The sequence below is a fragment of the Heteronotia binoei genome, chromosome 9 (genome assembly GCF_032191835.1).
Source record: "Heteronotia binoei isolate CCM8104 ecotype False Entrance Well chromosome 9, APGP_CSIRO_Hbin_v1, whole genome shotgun sequence".
NCBI classification, from domain to species: Eukaryota; Metazoa; Chordata; class Lepidosauria; order Squamata; family Gekkonidae; genus Heteronotia; species Heteronotia binoei.
The window spans coordinates 35,297,793-35,321,451 of NC_083231.1; the positions used below are offsets into that span (position 1 = coordinate 35,297,793).

A 23,659-nucleotide genomic window follows, 5' to 3' on the forward strand; every position below is an offset into this window, starting at 1 on the left:
AACCCTGTCCTTTCCCTCAGGTACTGCCTGGCTCCTCTACAGTGCCCTGAGAAGGAGTGTTAAGTGTTTTTACAGGACACACTGTGAAGAGCCAGAAGGAGTAGCAGCAGCTTTCAGAGCTAATAAATTGCCCAATATTGCCCAACTGTTTATTTCACATCAGGAATGATAAAGGCTGTTCTCAAGGTTCTCTAATTTACCAGTTCAATTTCCATCTTATTAGAAGAGCTGGATGAATCTATCTGAACAGAAGTAGGTGTTCAAGTTAATTTTTTTAAGAATGCACCTGAGAATTTGTGCATACTGAAATGTTTATTTTAAATGTACAACATTGGCAACCATTTTAGATAAGTTATTTTGTTCAGCAACTTGAAGACAGACTGATGCCTATCAACAGTGATAACATTCCAAGTCCCACCTCCCACTTGATAAAGCGTACTACAAACTTTGGAATTTGAGCTGTAGACAGCAACAGAATGTGAAAAAAACATACTGGTTTGAGATAGTGGCTTGGATTCTCTGAAAAATGTCTCCTGATTGAAAGGATTTTCATCAATGGAATGGGACCCTCACCTCCTCCTCTAAATGCAGTTAAAAATGCACCCCAAAATACTACATTTGGGGGAGAGGGGACGCCCGGGAACAGAATGTGTATGTGAGAGGGGGATTCAGACTCTGCAGTGGAACAAGAGAATCAACAAAATTTACCCCTGCCTTTCCATTGGTGAAATTTAACACTGGATCCAAACCTAGAATTTCTCAACCTTACTAGGTTGCTGTGAACACAGGATGTGTCAAGCCCATAAAATACTTGAGCTCCTTGGAGAAGTTCTAAATAGTTATCAAAGTCTTCTTGTCCTCTGTGTGTGTGTGTGTATACACCTATTACACAGAGAAAATGAATGGGACTTTTGCATTGTTGACCCATAGTTCTTTAAGAAAAGCAACGGCTTGGCTGAGTGATCTACTGAAGTCTCTAATGTTATGAAAACAGCAAATATATCAAAATAAAAGTCTTGGTATGAAATGATGCTTTGGCTTCTGAAGCAAACATTTTAATCAGTTTGCTAAAACAACAGATTAAAAGATCCGATTGTATTAGCATGTGTTATTTTTAAAAGTTCAGGAAGATAAAAATCCCATATCTATTATGCATAATCCAGAAAATGGGCTCAGTTCCTGACAGTTTATGCAACAATTCTGCTAGATGGAGCAGTCTTCTTTTCCAGTGAATGATTCTACTGGAGCTGCTTTAGAGCACTTGGTATGCTAGCTACTGGCAAAGAGTGAATTCTGGATCTCTAATCACACTTCAAGGAGGTGATGTCAAGGAAAAAGAAAAGCCAGGTTAAGAGGTAAGACAATACTTTTAAAACAAAGGAGTGGGCATAAATAGAAAAATTAGGTAAGAACTTGAAATCTTCACATAATCAATATTCATGACAGTCAAAACACTGGTAATGCACGGACAACTCGAGGGAAGTGTAAACCAAGGATGTTTACAAAATTATCCCCATCTAAATTCCTCCATGGATGCTTGTGTTCTAAAACACTTCACTGTGTTTGCAAAATAGTACTTTAGCAACACACTGGTCTTCTGTTTTTGATTTCATGACTGGATTTATGACACATGAGCTGCAACTCCAAGAGTGCTTCCCTGGGAGTAAGGCCCACTGAATAAATCTGGACTTATTCCAAGTAGACCTGTTTAGGATTGCTTCCACATGCACACACATTTTTGATGCAGTTGTCAGTTGGTGCCTTTCTTGTATAATGCATAAACCCTGTAAAAAAAGGGAAAGAAACATCTACATGTTCTTGTTTTCCCTGGTGGACAAAATGGCAGCCTGAAGGATGTTTTAGATTACAAAAAGGTTGGCAGGGGAGGGAGAGGAAAGAATTAAATCCCTTCCTTTCTCTGTGTCAAAGTCCAACATGGCTGCAACCCAAAGATTTAAAAAACAGCAGGAAAACCTGCCACAGAGATATCATTACAGTTTGGCCCTTTAGTTTCACTTTCATTCTTTTTTTCATCCCAATCTTGGATATCATAAAGGAGTGTTCAAAAGTCTCCTAAAGACTGATTTTCAAGTCCTCTGCCCAGCATGTGAGGCAGAGCTGGTGCAAGATTGTTAGATACGACACAGGGCACAAAGAAGGTAAACGGGGCATATCCAAAGGCACTCTGTGTAATTTTTATATCCGTCAGTCAGGTTCTTCCCTGAGCTTGGTCAATAAAATCAGGGATTACAAACTCCTTGGCTCCTGAGGGACAGCAGTTTGCTAATCTCTTTCATGCAGATTAGTGCAAGCACTGCAGAGAATCCTGGAGTCTTAAAATCAGTCTTTGGAGGCTTTGCCTGACCTTTTGAAAAAAAATTGGATGAAAAGCAGTGAAACAGTTGACTTTCATGCAATCTGCTTAGTATTTAACTGAAAGATGAAACATGAATAGCCCAAGTTTTGAGGGGGAGACCGAAGCTAATGGGAAATTTTGGCTCAGTTTTTGTTTTTACTTGCATTTGTCCACAAAGAAAGCAGATCCAGGAAAGCACTTTCCTATAGAAGCTAGCATATGCCCTTAGAAAGCAAATATCACTAACATTTATTCTGCATTTCAGACATTAGCTTGCTGCCTCCATTTGCTTTTGTTAATGTTCATTTAGAAGACGTTTTTGGTGACACAATGTTCAATACAAGGCCGTATGCAGAGACAATACTAATTTACAGAACTGCATGACTCGTTCTTCATCCTTCTTTACGCTAAAGCTGGACATTGTAGTTTCCCACCAAGTACTGATCAGCCCGTTGTCATCTGCCACATTAGGAAGCAACCTGAAATCTCCTCCTAGAGATGGATGAATTTCTCTGAAATGACTTTACATGGAATTGTGAACCTGTAAGCAAAAAACAGTATTGGATGTCCAGTGATACATTTCATTTAAGCATTTAAGAATTATGCTGAAATTCTCTCCACAGACAACCTTGTTTTCAGCCTTGGCCTGAACATTTGCTCATGCACTTTCTTTTCCTCCCAATGCCTTGCTTGCTGCTTTTTATAAGCTACTGCCTCCTAGCCACTTCCTCCTTGACTGTCCACTTTTCAAGTCATCATCTGTTCATTCCCAGATCCCACAGCCACTCTATCTCCCCCTGCTCCCCAGGTTCTCTGTCTTCAGCGTCCCTGGCTATCCAGGGTATCATTGTTTACCCTTTATGGTCTTGTTGTCCTTAGCCCTTTGTGAAAGTTTTCCCAGACTTTACCCGGAAAGCTTATACCCAGAATTAAACTTCGTTGGTTTTACAGATGCCACTGGGCTTAAACTTTGTTTTACTCCTTCAGATCAACACGGTTACCTATATGGACCTAGTTTTCAAAGTTATGAATAAAAATGTATCGTTTGTTCACTTTTTCCTTTAAAAAACACTTTCCAATATACATTTTATTGCAGCTGAGGACAACACGCTTGCACTATGAAGTATACAATCATGCATGACAGAGATTATGAACTATTAGTAGCAACACAGAATTTTGCAGAGAAATAGAAGCACAAAGCTCTTTGTCAGTGCTTTCCATTCAGAAGGCAGCCCTCTGGTGGTGCTTTGGTAGCACCACAGGGACATTTCTACAACTCTGCAAACACCTGTGATCAGAACAGAACTCAGGGCGTTTTCGCACTCACCTTCAGCCGGCGCGACCCCCCTCTTCACCGCGCAGGATCTGCACGGATTTCGCACTAAATGCCGCGGAGCAGCCAGAAGAGCCGGAAACTCCCGTCGCAAAAGCCGCGACGGAAACTGCTTTTTGGCGGTTTACGTTTGAGCGGCTTTTGCGCCGGGAGTTTCCGGCTCTTCCGGCTGCTCCGCGGCATTTAGTGCGAAATCCGCGCAGATCCTGTGCGGTGAAGATGGGGGTCGCGCCGGCTGAAGGTGAGTGCGAAAACGCCCTCTGTGATTTTACAAACAGCCCATCCATGAACAGCCTTTTACTACATCTTACTGCAGAAGTGTACCTATGCAAAAGGACACACACTATTGTAAGTGAAACTATACCCAGATTATTTCAGCCCAAAGGGTAACGAAGGCTATCATGCAATCTCAAGCAGAGTTACTCCAGTCTAAACCTACTAATTTCTTTTTTTATTTTTATTTTATGAAAGTGAGAGTACAGAAAAGGGAAGAAAAGAAAAAAAAAAGGTTATACAACATAATTACATTTTTCAAATACAATTACATAGTACAGAGAACATTTTCACTTTAATTCCCTTCATTATAATTTTTAAGGCATTATCTATAAAGTACAATTGTTCTTATTTCTGCAAGCTCATCAAAACAGTAGCTGCATTCAGATGTCATGCCAGGCACAGGCACTACCTGACTGCCATCCTTGCATATTTCCTTTCCCCTCTTCCTCATGCATAAAACACAAGGGAAAATATGTGTTATCTGTTTTATTGTATTTTATGGTTTTAGCTTGTAGTTTTTACTTGGTTTAACTCTTGTTGTGATCCACCCTGAGTCTGCTTGCGGGAAAGGGTGGAATACAAATTAACAACAACAAAAAATACTGTCACTTGAGAAGACCCCCAGTCTGAATGCAGACACTTGGACAAAATGGAGCTTGCTTCCTCCCATACGCTAGAGATCTAAATCCTCATTTAAACCCATTTGAGATTCCCAGTTTGTGGGAAGACAACAGCCTCCAGCTTGCTCAGGCACTAGCAAACAATCCATACCTATGTCGGCTGTGAACAAGCAGAAATTTTCTGTGACATCTGAATGCAGCTGCTATGAAAGGCATTGTTTTATTTTTCACTCAGGCCAGTTTAGCACTTAGATGGAGATGCTCTCTCTCTCCCTCTTTTGATAAAACAAGATAAAAGAATCTTACCTGTCTGTACTCCTTGACCTGTCCATATATGATTAGCAAAATCCATAGAAGTCAATGACCTTTTATGAGATGCATCTAACTGAAAGAAGTACATAAGAGAAGCCATGTTGGATTAGGCCAATGGCCCATCCTGTCCAACACACTGTCACACAGAGGCCAAAAAAAATTATACACACACACACACACACACACACTGTGGCTAATAGCCACTGATGGACCTCTGCTCCATATTTTTATCTAACCCCCTCTTGAAGCTGGCTATGCTTGTAGCCGCCACCACCTCCTGTGGCAGTGAATTCCACATGTTAATCACCCTTTGGGTGAAGAAGTACTACCTTTTATCCGTTTTAACCCGACTGCTCAGCAATTTCATGGAATGCCCACGAGTTCTTGCATTGTGAGAAAGGGAGAAAAGTACTTCTTTCTCTACTTTCTCCATCCCATGCATAACCTTGTAAACCTCTATCATGTCACCCCGCAGTCGACATTTCTCCAAGCTAAAGAGCCCCAAGCGTTTTAACCTTTCTTCAGATGTGAGCTCTACGAGCTTTATGTGTTTTATGTAATTCATATGTATTTTAAGTATTTTATTGTATAATTATAATTACTAATGTATTTTAATATATTTAAATTGATTTTGTTGGTTTTATGTTGTAAGCCGCCCTGAGCCCGCCTCGGTGGGGTAGGGCGGGATATAAATCGAATTAAATAAATAAATAAAATAAAAATAAATTCATAGGGAAAGTGTTCCAACCCTTTAATCATTCTAGTTGCCCTTTTCTGCACTTTTTCCAATGCTATAATATCCTTTTTGAGGTGTGGTGACCAGAATTGTACACAGTATTCCAAATGAGACCGCACCATCGATTTATACGGGGGAATTAAGATACTGGTTGATTTGTTTTCAATTCCCTTCCTAATAATTCCCAGCATGGCGTTGGCCTTTTTTATTGCAATCGCACACTGTCTTGACATTTTCAGTGAGTTATATACCACGACCCCAAGATCTCTCTCTTGGTCAGTCTCTGCCAGTTCACACCCCATCAACTTGTATTTGTAGCTGGGATTTTTGGCCCCAATGTGCATTACTTTGCACTTGGCCACACTAAACCTCATCTGCCACGTTGACACCCACTCACCCAGCCTCAACAGATCCCTTTGGAGTGCCTCACAATCCTCTCTGGTTTTCACCACCCTGAACAATTTAGTGTCATCTGCAAACTTGGCCACTTCACTGCTTACTCCCAACTCCAAATCATTTATGAACAAGTTAAAGAGCATGGGACCCAGTACTGAGCCTGCGGCACCCCACTGCTTACCATCCTCCACTGCGAAGACTGCCCATTTATACTCATTCTCTGCTTCCTATTAATTAGCCAGTTTTTGATCCACAAGAGGACCTGTCCTTTTACTCCATGACTCTCAAGCTTACTAAGGAGCCTTTGATGAGGAACTTTATCAAAAGCTTTCTGGAAGTCAAGGTAAACAACATCTATTGGGTCTCCTTTGTCCACATGTTTGTTCACCCCCTCAAAGAAATGTAACAGGTTAGTGAGGCAAGATCTTCCCTTACAGAACCCATGCTGAGTCTTCCTCAATAACTCGTGTTCATCCATGTGCCTACTCATTCTGTCCTTGATAATGGTTTCTACCAACTTTCCCGGTATTGAAGTCAGACTGACTGGCCTGTAATTTCCCGGATCTCCTCTGGAACCCTTTTTAAAGATGGGGGTGACATTTGCTACCTTCCAGTCCTCAGGAACAGAGGCAGATTTCAATGAAAGATTACATATTTTTGTCAGAAGATCCACAAGTTCAACTTTGAGTTCTTTCAGAACTCTTGGATGTATGCCATCCGGACTTGGTGACTTATTAGTTTTTAATTTGTCAATCAATTGTAGGACCTCCTCTCTTGTCACCTCAGTCTGACTCAGGTCTTTCAACACCCCTTCCAAAATTAGTGGTTCTGGAGCAGGCAAACACTTCTCATCTTCCACAGTGAAGACAGAAGCAAAAAATGCATTCAGCTTCTCAGCTGTTTCCCTATCCTCCTTCACTAATCCTTTTACCCCTTGGTCATCCAAGGGCCCCACTGCCTCCCTGGCTGGTTTCCTGCTTCTAATATATTTGAAGAAATTTTTATTGTTGGTCTTTATGTTTTTTGCAATATGCTCCTCATAGTCCCTTTTTGCCTGCCTGATCACAGTCTTGCATTTGATTTGCCACAGCCTATGTTCCCTTTTATTAATCTCATTTGGACTAGCTTTCCACCTCTTAAAGGAGTCCTTTAATACAGATTTTTATTCCTTTACAAACAAATAAATCAAGGCTAGACATTGACCAGGACATGAACCATGAGCTAGGGGGATCTAACTATTCCATAAGGAGGGCTAGAGATTAGTCAAAACCACTTCCAAGGGTAGGAACAAATGTGTAGCTTCACCTATTGTGTAATTAACTTGTGGTCTTTACTGCTACAGAAAATAAGGATGGTCACTGGTTTAGTTGGCTTTAAAAGCAAAATGGCTTCCATGGAAGACAGCTCCAACAGCAGGTATGAGCCAGAATGACATGCGCAGTGGTAGTTACCCTCTGAATGCCAGTGCTGGGACAGACTTGGGTCTCTGGGCCCTTCTTGTAGGCCTTCTAGGGTAATCTGGGTGAAACAGAGTACTGCACTAGGTGCTTTTTATATTGTTACATTCCTAATCAATACTGGGGAGATTGAGCTGGCAGTCATATTGACAGCAGCTTTTGAGGCAATGTGAAAGCAACCCAAAGCAGGAATAATCAGAGTCCGGCTCAGGTCTATTCAATGGGGCTTACTCCCAGAAAAGTATTCTCAGGACTGTACTGTGCAACTAGTAGGCCAGGGAAATGGTTTTGAAACTGAAGCCATGGATTAAAACCACAGTATATTGTAGAAGACATAGCTTAACTATAACGCATGCTTCCAAATTAGGCTTTTGATACTACAGTCTGTGGAAGAAGAAACAGCCTCTTTGACCCTAAGCCAGCAGGACCAGTCACACAAGAATATACTGGTACTAGAGTGGTTTCTTCCATACTTGTCCTCATTTTTGCAGGGGAGGGGGGTATCTGAAGTTTGCAGGCTTTCAAGAACTTACCCGGAATGTGTGAGTGGTATTGGGTCTTGAAAACTGATCAAGTACTACAGTGCGCTCTCTAAGCGGCTGTCGTTCAGTAGCATCAGGTACTGCACTGGATATTCTGCTGGGAGGGTATCTTCTTCTGTGCTGAAAAGACAGAAGAAGAATCACATCACCAGACACTCTGTTGAGAACAATAAAATAACCATGCTTTAGTTTTTAATGGATTTACTTGAAAAAGAGAGCTAACTTTCAGATACACTACTTAAAATACATGGCAATGAAATCCCACATGTTATATAAAGCAGAAAAGGAACAGTGAAGTTAGAACTCCTATTCAAGAATAAAGGTGAGTACGAGGTGCAATTCAGTACAGATTTTCTTTATTTCACCTCATTTATACCTCCACCTTGCTCCCCCCAGTGCAAACTCAAAGTGGCTTACACTGTTCTCCTCTTCTCTATTTTAGCTTCACAGCAAACTCTGTGCTCCTGTCAACATCCTGGTTGACCTCTAGAATGAATACATTACCCTGGCAGTTACACAATCACTCCCAGGCAACCTCTATCAGGTGTTAAGAGCCCAGGTAGCCCCCTGGTTTTACTGAGGAATGGGCAATGAAAAGAGGGAGATGACTACAGCAACAGCAGAGGAAGACTCAGGCCAAATCTGAGTCATGGGCAAAAGCTTACCTTAAAGCATATTCTGTGGCAGTGACGGTGGCAAAGAAACAACATATTTCTGCCACCATTGCATTTGCATTTACACAGTGTAGGCCAGTGGAGATATTCTGGTGGTCAGAGGCCTATTTGGCCTGCAGAAGGTGAACTGCTTGGTGGCCCTCTGTGACTATTTTGCTCAGTACTTTGCAGATAAAATCCCTCACATCCATTCCAACTCGGGCTCTAAATTAGCAGTGACAGGGCTGGATAGCACAAAGGATGCCAACTTGCCCAACTGTGTGGATATATCTCAGTATATTTAGTCTGACGTTGTGGACAGGATCCTTGGAAGTTTGAAGCCTACAACTTATTCGTATGACCTTTGCCCTTCCTGTGTATTTAAATCTGCTTCTGAGGGTAGCTGACTGGGTTTGAGTAGTAGTTATGGGGGTAGTCACCTCTGCCTTAAAAGAGGCTGTGGTGTGTCCACTTCTAAAGAAGCTTACCCTAGAGAGCCAGCTTGATGTGATGGTTAAAGAGCAGCAAACTCTAATCTGAAGAACTGGGTTTGATTCCCCGCTCCTCCTCCACATGAAGCCAGCTGGATGACCTTGGGTCAGTCACAGTTCTCTCAGAGTTGTTCTCTCAAGAGTTCTTGAAAGAGCCCTCTCAGCTCCACCTACCTCACAGGGTGTCTGTTGTGGAAGGAAGGCAATTGTAAGCTGCGCCAAAACTCCTTCAGGTAGTGAAGAATGGGTATAAAACTCTTCTTCCTTGACCCAGGAAATCTCAATAATTATGAAATAGTCTCAAAAGTTCCATTTTTTAGAAAGGTGATTGAACGCAAGGTGGCTGGACAACTCCAAGCCTTCCTGGATCAGGCAAATTGTTCAGATCCATTCCAATATGGTTTCAGGCCCAGTTATGGGACTGAAACAGCACTGGTCACGTTGATGGATGATTTGTGCTGGGAGAAGAACAGAGGGAGTGCAACTCTGTTGATTCTCCTGAATTTCTCAGTGTTTTTTTACACCATAAATCACAGTTTCTTTCTGGACCACCTATCTGGACTGGGATTGGGAAGCACCATTCTGAGACAGTTCTACCTCAAGGATAGGTATCAAAAAGTGGTGCGGTGGGGGCTGCTGTTCTGCCCCTTGGTCTTTGGCCTAAAGCAGGCATGTCGAACTCATCTGTTATGAGGGAAGGATCTTCACCTTGTCAGGCCAGGCAATGTTTCTCCTCAGGAAGATTCCTCTGTCCCCTTTTGTTGCTGTCTTATGCCATTGGGTGAAGACTTTTCTGTTTCATTTAGCATTCCCTTAATGATCTCTCCTTCTTAACTAATGTTTTTGTCTCTTGTATGTATTGGTAACTTTTTTGTATCTAATTTTTACTGTTTTTAAAAATCTTTTAAAAATTGTTTTAATTATAGACATTTGGAAGGGGGCTGACTTTTATAGTTTTATAATGTAACTTTATCATGTATGTTTGAATTATTAACAGCCTTGGTGGTCCTTGTAAGGGTGAAAAAGCAGGGCTACAAATGTTGTAAAAAAATGAACTAAATAAATGCTGTGAAATGGGTTCAGCTGTGTGTGACTGGCTCAAGTTACCAGCAAGTTTCTATGACAGAATGGGGTGTGTGTGTTTAGAACCTGGGTTTCCCAGATCCTAGTCCAACACTCTAATGACTATACCACATCAGCTCTAGTGAAATGCACTACACTGTAAGCTGAGTGAGCTCCTGGTAGATCTTTAACCATTTTTGCTGTTATGCTAAAAGCATTGCAGAGAGGTACAGGACTTGGTAAATACCGTATATTGCTGAAGTCCAACACAGATGATCATAATCTAAATTCACCCACATGTCAGAAGCAGAAAGGGAAGTAAAATGAAGAAGAAATCTTGCTAATTGCTGGCAACTGTAGGATTAGGCCAAAGATGGCTAGAGAATAGACAGATGTCCACTGGTGAACAACCAGCCTGCCACCTGTTTGTCACTGATTTTTTGGAACGAACACTGAACTGCAATAGATCCTTGCCATTCACAGGGAGCCATTCTTAGGATCACTGTGAATGGTGAAATCTGCAGGTACTAAGAGGCAGGGATTACCTGCATCCCAGTAATGAACAAAACAGTCAGTATCCCACAAAATTTAACAAGGCAATGATTACCATGAGGGTGCAGTGGGAGTAAAAAAACCCCAGCCTGATGACCACATCACGGATTATGAATAAGTGAAAATGAGCATCAGAAAAACAGACAAAGGGTGAGGATCTACTCTATCTACACATTTGTATTCCACCACTCAAAAAAGTAAACTATGGTATCCCATTTCTAGCTAGCTAACACCAGAGTATTCCTAATGTTCTGGGGAGAAGTCAGTGGGGAAACTGTCTTTTTCAGCATATGTTTTTTACTTTCCAGTAAACTTATAAACTTCATATAATAATAATCATAAGTGGTCATTCTTCTCCTTATGCACTTTTTGTTGTGCCATTGAACAGTGTGAAATGGCAAGCAGTCTCATTAATTGTGGGGAGGGGGTTTGCAGTTAATGGGCAGCCAACTTCTTATATCTGCTGTGTCCAAACTGAATAGCCTCATATCTACAATTCTAAGATTTGGTGATACAAAACCAGCACAGGAAGTGTGGACTACTACATTATCCCCCCTCCCCCTAGTAAATTAAATCGGAAGAAAAAAAACCAACAAGCTGCTATATCAAAGTACATGCAAGAGGCACAGAAGTGAAATTGCTAAAATAAAAGGGAACAGGATCTGATGCAGGAATTGCAAGTCAAAACAGGAAGCTCTCAGTGCAGCTGTAAACTGAAAGAAGTTCCTTTAAAAGTTACAGAAATATGCAGGTTACTGAAGAAAATAACTTTTTGAAATATCTGTTTCTTGTCCTTTGTTACAACCACCTTTTCAGTTACTGAACAAACCTGTGAAGTAGATTGAGCAGAGAAATAGTGACCTGTGTAAGAACATCCATTCAACTTCAAAACTGAACAGAGATTTGAACCTTGAGCCCTATCCTAAGCACAGTTATGCTGAACTCAATGGGCTTACATGGGTGTAAGTATTTAGGATGTTGCTGCTAGTCACCCAGGTCTAAGTCTAGTGCTCTAACCACTGCACAACCCTGAGGGATTCAGTTATTTATGATCAAACAGACTGACTGACGATTCTTTTTGTATTTCAGCTAAAGATACAATGCTATTTTAAAAAGTGAAGGACTGTATCTCTTACAAAGCCTTGCCGGGATCCTGGAACGGAAAGATATTGATCAACAACTTCTGAACTTATTGGTGGCAACTTGTTCCGTGTTGTAGGTGGAAGGGGAAAGGAAACGCGATCTAAGGCTGTGCACCTGAGGAAAATCCACATGAATAAACACAATTATGCATTTTTAATTCCTTCAACTACTGCAGGAGTTGTTGTTCTTAATTTAATTTTACATGGACAATGAAATATCTGTAATGCATATCTGCAAGATGCCCATTTACAAATTGACAGTGCTCCTGAAAACATTGCTTACTGCTTACAAGGCCAGATCCACAGCTCACATTGGTATGGGATATGTATATTTATTTTCCTTTAATTCTCATGTAAAAAAAATAAGGTAAAGGTAGTCCTCTGTGCAAGCACCAGTCGTTTTCGACTCTGGGGTGACGTTGCTTTCACAAAGTTTTCATGGCAGACTTTTTTACGGGGTGGTTTGCCATTGCCTTCCCCAGTCATCTACACTTTCCCCGCAGCAAGCAGGGTACTCATTTTACCGACCTTGGAAGGATGGAAGGCTGAGTCAACCTGGAGCCAGCTACCTGAACCAGCTTCCGCTGGAATTGAACTCAGGCTATGAGCAGAGGGCTCTGACTGCAGTACTGCAGCTTTACCACTCTGCGCCACGGGGCTCTTAATTCTCATGTAAAGCCTTTCAAAAAGCTAACAATTAGTTCTCTAATCATGTTCAATAAGGCACCAAACCAGAACTGTATATAATATGAGCTTCATCAAACCAAATCTTTGTATTTTGGACTGGCATGCTGTTTTGATCTCTTTGAAGGACTGCTATGCTGTTTGTTTTTTTCTGTCCTGTAGCTCATTGCCCTGTTAGCTTCCTTGAGTGTAAAGCAATAAGGCAGGATATAAATATTCTAAATAAATAAACAGTACTTCAACAGTGCTAGAATGGCTGAATTCTGTAGCTGGTATTACCCCCTTCTGGCTTCTAAAATTTTTACCAGGCTTTGCAGACTTACTTTCAAGGCTTACATGGCAGTTTTAAGAATAACACAACATAACATAAAAACAGGTGCCATAAACACGATAATTAAATAGTGAAATAGCCGTGATAAAGCCACATTGCTAAGCTAAGTAAGCTGCTAAGATCACAGCAGCAACAAAGAGAAAACAATGTCTTACAGTTTTGTCCCCCTAAGAACTTCATCGCTGTAAACATTGGAGGTTTTTGAGCGCAATGGATCAGGGATGATAGATGGCAGCCTACGATGGCCTGGCGTTTTCCTAGAGGATCCCTGCAACACCCGAGAAGACGAAAGAACACTGCTGTCAGTAATCCGCCCCAGCCGATTTCTTGCTGAGTTAACACTGGGACCTGTTGGTTGTAGCTTATCTTCTTGCTCGATCCTGAAAAAGAGAGGGAGTTTCATAAAGCTGGTTGCCACTTATACAGGACTTGTTTACCACCTCCCCCAAAACAGAATATGCTGCATTGATATGTTTTAAAGAAAATAGAAGTTTGCATAGGCAAAATTACAAACGTAGCATGAGACTGAGGACCCCGAGTTCATAAAGCATCTATGAAATCACCTAGCATAGGGGTGTCAAACTCATATGTTATGAGGGCTGGATCTGACATAAATGAGATAAACGAGTTGCTTGCCTGTATCTGATGATCTTCGAGTGGTCATCTGTGCATTCACACCCATGGGATAAGGCGCCTGCATTGGTACATTAAAAAATCTGAGATTTTCGCGCCCTGCTCCCAGTGGGCCTGCGCAGAACTCCTACTGCGTGTGCCCACTGGGTGGGGCTCGGACATCTCGCCAGTTCCTTCTAACCGCTGTCCAGGCAGACCAACAGCAGTGGGGAAGGAGGGCGGGAGGTGTGAATGCACAGATGACCACTTGAAGATCATCAGTTACAGGCAAGCAACCTGTTTATCTTCTTTGTGGTCTTCACACCCATGGGAAAATAGCAAGCAGACCTACCTGGAGGAGGGAGCTGGAGGCCAGACTGAAGAAGCCGCTTGCAAGATCAGATGTTCCAACTGCACCCTCTGGTGGCAATGGACGTTCAGGACATAGTGCCTCATGAAGACATGTGGCGAAACCCATGTTGCTGCCTTACAGATGTCATTCAAGGAAGCACCCCTGAGAAAGGCCGTGGATGTGGCCAATGCTCTAGTAGAGTGTCCTCTGATAGGGCCTGGCAACGGTCTCTTAGCTAGAAGATAGCAAAGTTTAATTGCCTCAGTCAGCCACTTAGTCAGTCAGACAACCTCTGCGCAGAGATCTTCTGACCCTTCTGTGGTGTGAACAAATGAGGGTCACTCCTGTAAGTCCTGGTTCGACTTAGGAAGAATAAGAGAGCACGTTTCACATCCAGGGAGTGCAACCGTCTCTCTTCAGAGGAAGAGGGGTTTGGAAACAAGGTAGGTAACTCGATCTCCGAGTTCAAGTGAAAGTCTGACATGACCTTGGGAAGGAAGGTAACATCCAGCACAAGAGAGACTCCATCCTCGTGAAATCTCAAATAAGGACGATCACAACGTAGCGCCATGAGACCCCAACTCTTCTAGAAGAGGTAATGGCGATGAGAAAGGCAATCTTCCAAGACAGCAAGTTCAATGGACAAGTTGCCATGGGCTCAAAAGGTCGTCCTGAGAGTTTATCCAAAACTAGAGGTAGGACCCAAGGTTCAAAAGGGTGCCTTATCGGGGGGTGAAGGTGCAACAACCCCTTCAAGAAGCGTTTTGTCTGTGGGTGCGCAAACACGGAGCAGTTGCCAATGGTCTCGTGATTGGCAGATATGGCAGCCAGATACACACGAAGCGATGAGTGGTTAAGGCCAGAGTCCACTAAGGAAAGCAAAAAGTCAAAAATCAAGGGTAACCCTGCACTCACCGGGTTTGCAGTGCTAGCCCTAGCAGAGTTCTGAAACCTAGTCCACTTATAAGCATAGGCCCTACATGTGGACGGCTTCCGACTATTTAATAGCACGTGTCGGGCCATTGCTGACAGGTTTTCCTGCTGATTCTCCATGCTGTCAATTTGAGGTGGGGAACATTGTGATGTAACAACAAGCCCCCCTGGACCGACAGGAGGTCAGGTTCCGCTGGGAAGAGATGAAAAGCCCCTTGGCTAGTTCCAGAACGATAGGGAACCAACTCTGACGGGGCCACCATGGCGTTATCAGAATGTAATCTGGGCTCTCCTTCAAGATCTTATTGACTACCCTGGTCAGCAGAGGAAGAGGGGGGAACAGGTACACGAAATGTTTGTTCCAAGGGAACAGGAGACCGTCTCCCAGAGAGTCCAGATCCCCTCCACTTCTGGAGCAGAACAGAGGACATTTCCGATTCTGTGGAGTGGGGAAGACATCCACCTGAGGTTGAACCCAACAGCTGAAGACCGGAGTCAGATAGGTCTGGTTGATTTCCCTTTCGTGCACCTGTGCCGCTCCCCTGCTGAAGGAGTCCGCCTGCACATTAAGTTCCCCTGGTAGATAGGATGCCACCAGGAAGGACTGGAGGGAGATGCACTCTTCTCAAATGTCAAGAGCTAGGGCACAGAGCTTCCTGGACACAGTCCCCCCCCCTTGTCTGTTCATGTAGCTGAGGGCTGTTGTGTTGTCTTTTATGATCGCTAAAACCCTGTTATCGATGAGAGGCCTGAAAGATCTGAGGGCATACTGAATCGCCAGCAGCAATAAGAAGTTGATGTGATTGCAAGCAAAGGAAGGGGGCCATGGGCCTCCGACACAAAGGCCCTCCACATGAGCTCCCCATCCCCATAGAGACGCATCTGTCGTGATGGTGACTACTTGTGAGGGAAGGTGGAATGGGGCTCCTTGAAGCAGGTTTGTATCCTTTCTCCACCAGTTCAAAGACCTCAGGACCGTGTGGGCGATCTGTAGGACTGTCGCAGGTGAGTCTGTGGAGTTGCAAAAGTGTTGCAGGAACCAAAGCTGAAGTGTTCTCATGCAAAGCTTTGCAAAAAAGAAGAACACTGGTCGTCGCTGCCATAAACCCTAGTAGATGCTGGATTTGTAGGGCTGTGCCCTTCTTGTTCAATTGTAGAAATTCCAATAGAGACACGATGTCTGCTCTCTGTCTGTGAAGGAAGGCCTTGTGGAGAGTGGTGTCCAAGACTGCACAAATGAACTGCACTCTCTGCACTGGTAGTAATTGAGACTTCTTTTGGTTGACTCACAGGCCCAGTGTGGCTGGGAGATTCAGAGTCATCTCTAAATGGTGGCAGAAGAGAGCCTCCGAATCTGCTACAACCAACCAGTTGTTGATGTTTGGAAAAATGACGACGCCCTGTAGACAGAGGTAGGCCACAATCACCACCATGGTCTTGGTAAACACCCTCGGGGCCATTGAAAGGCCAAAGGGGAATGCTTAGTATTAGAAGTGGTCTGCTCCAATAGTAAAACGGAGGTATTTCCTGTGCTCTGAGTGGATGGTAATATGGAAATATGCATCCTGTAAGTTCAGCATGGCCATCCAGTCTCCCTGCTGGATTAGAGGAAGGATGCTCTGCAAAGTTGACATGCAGAATTTTTGGTAAGCGATAGAGTCGTTCAAGTCCCGTAGGTTCATAATGGGCCTTATGCCCCCGTCCTTCTTGGGAACTGCAAAATATCAGGAGTAGAACCCGTGACCCTTCTGAGAAAGAACTCTTTCTATCGCTTGCTTGCACAACAGATTCTGCACCTCTTCCAAGAGGGCCGGGAAAGGAGGTGTCATTACAAACTTTGAGGAAGTTGGGAGTTGAGTGAACTCTATCACATACCCTTCCTTTATGATAAATAGCACCCAACGATCTGCCACACTGGTAGGAAAGGGAACAAGCACATTGATCCAGAAGAAAGGGGAGAGGGGCAAGGATAGCCAACGCTACATAGTCAAAGGCCCTGCTTGGGGTTACGAGACCCCTTAGCCCTGGGCTGTTGGGTAGACGCTGAAGAGAACTTGCCCTTAGAGTCAAATGCTGACTTGTTGCCAGGATAAGAGGAATGCGGCTTCCAAGATTGGCTGGAATGATCTCTTATTCCAGGGTTTATGCCAGAGCTTGGGCTTGGAGGATCTGGTAGTTGATGGTAACCCTAAGTTGCGAGAAGTCTTAATACTCTTGTCCATTTCCTGCAAGACAGAGTTCGTAGTAGAACTGAACTATCCTTCACCTTCAAAGGGGAGGTTCTCCACATAAGCCCTGGTGTCCAGTTGCAGAGTCGTGGCGCGAAGCCAAGCATGGCGGTGTACAGTAATGGCCGAGGTAAGTGTTTTGGAGGCCATATCCACCATGTGTTTGGATGCTGCAAGTTGTTGCTTGGTCAAGAGCATACCTTCCTTCTGAAGCTTCCATATTTGGGCACATTTGTCATCCGGAATCCCTGAAATGTGGTCAGAGAGCTGTTCCCACAGGGAGTAATGATATCTTGCTATGCAAGCTGCATAATTAGAAATCTTGATTCCCAGGGCTCCAGCAGAGTAGAATTTTCTGCCCGCATTGTCAATTTTTCTATCCTCCTTGTCAGGAGGGATGGAGTGTATCTTTCTGGATTCTGAGGACAACCGGACCACTACCAAATTAGGCTTAGGGTGGGTGAATAGAAACTCAGCTCCCTTTTCCTGGATACGATACATGTGGTCAAGCCTGCGTGAAGAGACAAGAGTGGAGGCCAGCTTTGCCCAGGGTTCTTTGACTGTGTGAAGGACTACCTTGGTGACCGGCAAAGCCATAGCAGTAGAAGTGTCACGCTGCATTATGTCAAACACCGTACCGTCGACTGTTGGTTGCAGTTGAATGATAGACAAGGAGAGTGTCTGGGACATCCTCTTCACCAAGTCTCCATATGATTTCAGGTACTCAGAAGGAGAAATTGGAAGGTCAGCTGAAATCTGCAGGTCTGGAGAAGGTTCGGCTGGTGATTTTTCAACTGATTCATTGGCCTCGGACTCGACATCAGGAGAAGTTCTTCCATTGTCCGAGTGCTCAGAGAAGTGTGGTGTGAGTGATCTGTCTGACTACGGTGATGGGGGGGATGGCTCCATCCTTTTGCACGGACGGGGTTCTTCCCTTTTCTTGTCTACAGAAGCTTGAGGTGGTACCGACACTGTTGCCAATAGTTTGCATCAGGGCGTGGAACGATACGACACACGCGACCTGCAAGAAGTCTCTGAGCACTGGTCGCAATCAGGCAACTCTCTCGGCGGATACCAGGCATATGTCAGGTTGCATGGGTAACCACTGTACAGATAAGCCGATTGGCGCTGATCCCAATTCGGGGGCGGTAGCAGCTGTCAAAAGGATGAGCAATCGACATCGCTGTCGATAGGGTGGTCCTTCGGTGTTTTATCTGGCATTGATGGCTGCAGAGCCTCCTGTTCGGATTGCAAGTCTCTGTTGCTGGGTCCTCGAGATCCCAAGCGCGAAGAAGAGGTGCGCTGCATGAGATTGATCTCCTGGTCCGAACCGCACAATGGAGTACGCTGAGTGAGCCGCTTTGGCATCGGGGAGCTTCTCTGACTGGATGGTGTGCAGGATGGTGGAGGTCCCCATCGAAGCCAACGCCGAGCCCTTCAGGGTTGGTGAAGAAATGCGGCTGGTAGGAATGCACTCCCTGCGATTAGCTTTGTCCTTCTTGTGCTTCTTTGGCTTATCCGGTATAGATCCCTTCTCTTCCCTGACTTTCTTGGCAGATGTCGAGGATTCCAACCGAGATGCCGAGCCCACATGTTTAGGGGGGGCGAACGACATCAGAAGGCAACTGGCTCGAAGAGTCTCTATCAGTTACCAGGGTCGTGATCGATGCCGATGTCAAGGGCGTGGTCGATAGCGCCGTCGACGCCAAGGGCGTGGAAGACATCTTGCTCGGTGTGAGGGCTGATTCCATCAGGGCAACCTAAAGACATGCCACTCAATTCATTCTGGTTTGCTTAGAAAACTTGACACAGTGCTGACAAAAGTCCACACGATGACTTTCTCCAAGGCAAACAAGAAACAGCGAGTGTCCATCCGGAGGGGCAATCTTGTTGCCACAATGCGTACAGCATTTAAAGAACCCCCAACACTTTTCCATAGCCGAAAGCATGGGGAAGACGAAAAGGGAGGGAGGAGATCCTGGGGGGTAACTAACTAACTACTAAACTAACTAACTAACTCTCTCTCTCTCTTTTTTAGGAATGAAGAACCGGGAAAGGGGGAAAACACTTAGAAATTTCTAAGAAGGGTAAGTACCAACCAGAGCAATGAAGAAATGAACTGTTCGACGCGGCGGTCAGAAGAGAACTGGCGGGATGTCCAAACCCTGCCCAGTGGGCATGCGCAGTAGGAGCTCTGCGCAGGCCCACCGGGAGAAGGGTACGAAAATCCAGGGCTTTTTAACATACTGATCGAGAATGGCCCAGGCGCCTTATCCCATGGGTGTGAAACATAGAGACCATGAAGAAGATCTTGTTGGGCTGGGCCTTGTCAGGTTGGGCCAAGCCATGTCAGGCCGAGCCATGTGTGTACCTATTTAAGATTAGGTAGCAGAGATATAAATTTTACAAAGAACACAAACACAAATATATATTTTCAAAAACTTAAAACATGCTTAAAGCGTTAGCACTCATTGGTCTCAAAGATGCTTTCTTTGTATTTCTCCCATGGGATTCAGGGAAGCGGGCAAAGGAAGCTCTAACTCTTTCCTTCCTTCCCCAGGGGACTGGGGTGGGGGAACCTCAGCCAATAGAAAGTAGAGAGGCTTGGCTCAGTAGCTGTGCTGTGCAATTGAGAGAGCCTGGCAAAGCAAGCTATGCCTCCCCAATGGAGGAGCCTCAGCCAATGGAGAAAATAGAGGTTTTGCTCTGTAACTCCTGTGCAATTGAGCAAGCCTTGCAAAGCAAGCTGTTATTCAGAAGGAAGCGAGAGGGAGAAGGAAGCAGATGACAGCCAGTTACTCGGGGGCCTGATAGGAGCCCTCCGGGGGGCCTGATTCGGCCCCCAAACTGCATGTTTGACACCCCAATCTAGCAGAATAATTTTTCTTTGTTGCAAAAGTGAAGTATGATCTCATAAGTCTTTCTAATACTCACTGAGTCTTTTCTGCTAAGCCAGAGTGCCTCTGTTGCAGTGGTTTAGCTTGAATTGTCATAACACCATTCAAATCGCTGTACAAATTGCTAGGAAAACGATGTAGCTGACAAAAAAAAATACAACCAACTGTATTAACTCTTGCAGAGTCATGGCAGAATGCTGCCAAATACTGGTGAAAACCAACACAGCTTAAAGATTATGCATGAAAGAATCCAATATGAATTTTGAAGGGAATTCCAACCCACATGAAAAACTTGTGCAAAAAAGTGGTTTAACATCAACACTCTTTGAAGAGCTAGAATGCACACCGCAATTAATGTTTAAAGAAAAATCCACCTCTATATAAATATCCACATGAACATTTCTTAATGGTTGAGGCATTTTACAAATAACCAGTATTTTAAGATTTTACTGACCTGACAAGTCCAGTTTGCACAGTACTTTCGTAATATAGTTGTTGTTACAAAATTTCCCCTATGCTTGGCTAGAAGGTACATTACACAAGTCACCTGGATCTCAGAGGTGCTTCCTACACATGCCACAGATAAAACTGTGATCCTGGCATAGGAAGTACCTATGTCATCTTTGTGTACTATGGTGTAGTGGTTAGAGTATCAGACTAGGATCTGGGAGACCCAGGTGTGAATTCCCACTCTGCCATGAGAGTTTGCTGGGTGACCTTGGACCTGTCACATGCTCTTAGCCTAACCTGCCTCACAGGGTTGTTGTGAAGCTCAAATACATAAGAGAATTATGTGAGCTGCTTTAGGATCCTTGCTGAGGAGAAAAGTAGGTATAAATTAAGTAAATAAATATCATGGGGGATGCCCGTGGAAAAGCAGTTTTGTGGTGGCTACCATATTGTAAGGATAAAACACAAAGTAGTTACGCCAATCACCCACCATATGTTAAATGAACCCCCATTTTATGAAAACATATATAGAAGTGTTCCAAGGGTTTTAGCAAAGGTCACTGAAGTTATTTCTCCTTATCTTTTAAATCAAACGCTGTACAGCCTGGGGCAAGGCGTGCAATCCACTCGCTCATACATTCTCCACTGCTCTTTTAAAATACAAGTTTGTGATACATTGTATGAAATACCATTAAGGAACTGCAGGGTGTTACATTTCTGTTATGTTAGCTACACAAACATATCTAAATAATTCCCCAATAAACCAGGAAAAGCTTCCATTAATTGCGGAGATTCATCTGTATGGGTTCTTGCAAGACCAGCTGCCGTTATTACAAATCAAGTCCCTGACCCATCTCCCCATGCATCCACAGTTACAAATTGCTTTCTTTGCCCACTGAGGCACGCTGACTCCTTCGGACGTCCAGAGTGTAGTGGCGAATGAAGGTATGTGATGTTGCCCACGTGGCTACTCTACAGACATCTTGCAACAGAACCCCTCTAAGAAAGGCCGTGGAAGAGGCCACCGCCCTAGCGGAGTGCGCTCTCACAGGACTCTCACAGGACTACAATCCATTTTGATAAGTGCTGGGAGGAGATGCCCTGTCCGAGCATATTGGATGTGTACAAAACAAACAGTGAGGTAGATTTCCTGGACCCCTTGGTGGGATGCAGGTAAAAAGAGAGCGCCCTGCGTATGTCTAGTGTATGTAGACGACATTCCTCAGTAGTCGTAGGGTTAGGGTAAAAGGTGGGCAAGTTGATGTATGCAGACAGGTGGAACTCGGACACCACCTTAGGAAGGAAGTCCAAATCAGGAATCAAGCAGACTCCATTCTGTGAGAAGGAGATGTGAGGTGGGTCGCAACGAAGAGCTCTAAGCTCCCCTACTCTCCTGGAAGAGGTAATTGTGACTAGGAACGCAGTTTTCCACACCAAGAGATGAGGAGAAGCATTCGCCACAGGTTCGAATGGAGGCAATGTGAGGCGGTAAAGAACCAGTGAGAGGTCCCAAGGGGTGGTCAGTGCATGGGGCCAAGGCGTGCAAGACCCTTCAGGAATTTCTTGACGGATGGGTGGGCAAAAACAGATAACCCATCAACTAAATTGTGACCCGCTGAGATAGCTGCTAGGTACACAGGAAGGGAGGAAAGAGCTAGTCCTCTGTCCAGCAGAGAAAGGAGGAAGCTGAACACCAGTAACAACAGCGTGTCTTTCAAGGATGCCGGCAGAGTGTCTATGCTTCAGGAAGGCTCTCCATTTGTACTCATAGGAGCGCCTGGTCACTGGACGCCTACTGTTCAAGAGGACGTGGTCAATACGCTCCCGAATGGACATCACCAAAGCTGCCACACTGTGAGCTTCAGGTGCAGAACACTGTGGTGAAGAAGGCGACCCCCGTGAGCCACCAAGAGGTCTGGTTCCAGTGGGAACTGAAGGAAGTGCTGGCCGGACAACTGCAGGAGGACTGGAAACCATGACTGACGCGGACACCATGGTGCGATCAAGATCCCGGTAGGTCTCCGTACATGGGCCTTTGCGACTACCCTGGTCAGCAAGGGTAACGGAGGGAAAAGGAAGAGATACTTCCCATGCCATGGGTAGAGTAGTCTGTCCTGTAGAGATAGGGGGTCGTATCTCTGGAGCAAAAGTTCAGGCACTTCGTATTGCTCTTGGTAGCGAAGACATCTATGTCCGGTCGGCGCCACTCTTTGAAGAGTGGACCGAGATACTTCCAGTTGAGCTCCCACTTATGGAAGGATGAGCTCCCCCTGCTCAGGGCATCCGCTGTAGTATTCTGAATACCCAGTAAGTGTGTCATCACTGGGAGAATGTTCCAGCAAAGGCAGTCTTCCCAAATGCTGAGGGCTAACTGACAGAGTGTGCGGGAAACCGCACGCCCGTTTGTTCATGTAGTAAAGGGCGGTGGTATTGTCCGTCAGGAGGGATACCACCCAGCTGTGAAGGAGATATTGAAACGAATGCAGGGCATACCAGATCACAAGTAGCTCCAAGTAGTTGATGTGATGACTCTGACAGTGGGGCTCCCAGGGATCGCCAACACAGAGGTCGTTCAGGTGAGCCCCCCAACCCCACATTGAGGCATCTGTCGTTACCACTGCGGCTGGGGCTGGCCGTTGGAAGGAAGCACCTTTGAGTAAGTTGTGAATCTGTTCCCACCAGGTGAGGGAGTTTAGCACATAGAGTGGGAGCGTCAGACAGCGAGACTGTAGATGTCGAGTCAGCTGGAAGACCCTGACAAACTAAAGTTGCAGAGGTCACATGTGAAGGCAGGCGTGGAGGAGGACAGCCATGGTAGCTGCCATCAGCCCCAGGAGCCATTGTATTTACAGTGCTGACGCTTCGCCCTGTCCCCGAATCGTGGAGATGAGGTCGATCAGTGCATCCACGCGTTCCTGCAGGAGGAAGGCTCTGCAAAGGTGGGTGTCCAGGATGGCTCCTATGAACTGTACTCTCTTTGATGAAGTGAGGTAAGATTTCAGAGTGTTGACCTGGAGCTCCAGGTTTCAGAGGAGCTGTAGAATGGTGTCCAGATGTGACTGCCGTGTGTCCGCTGTCTTGGCCACTACCAGTCAATAGTCTATGTAGGGAAATATGAGAATCCTCTGCAGACAAGGGTAAGCTGCAATGACTACCATTGTCTTTGTAAAGATTCAGGGGGCGGTTGAAATTCCGAAGGGAAGCAAGGTGTATTGGAAGCATTGATTCCCAATGGCAAAAACGG

General features: G+C 44.7%; 1 protein-coding gene across 1 annotated transcript in view; it reads right to left on the reverse strand.

The window, feature by feature from the left end:
* Positions 1-299: 299 nt before the first annotated feature.
* FAM149A (family with sequence similarity 149 member A) overlaps positions 300-23,659 on the reverse strand; it is a 74,916-nt gene continuing 51,556 nt past the window's right edge. Inside the window, exons 9-14 of the mRNA XM_060246432.1 lie at positions 20,003-20,106; positions 13,099-13,323; positions 11,923-12,043; positions 8,020-8,148; positions 4,892-4,970; positions 300-2,897 (exon numbers count right to left, since the gene is read on the reverse strand). Of these exons, the coding sequence (XP_060102415.1) occupies positions 2,824-2,897; positions 4,892-4,970; positions 8,020-8,148; positions 11,923-12,043; positions 13,099-13,323; positions 20,003-20,106 (732 nt within the window). The 3' untranslated portion in view covers positions 300-2,823. The remainder of the gene's footprint in view (positions 2,898-4,891; positions 4,971-8,019; positions 8,149-11,922; positions 12,044-13,098; positions 13,324-20,002; positions 20,107-23,659) is intronic.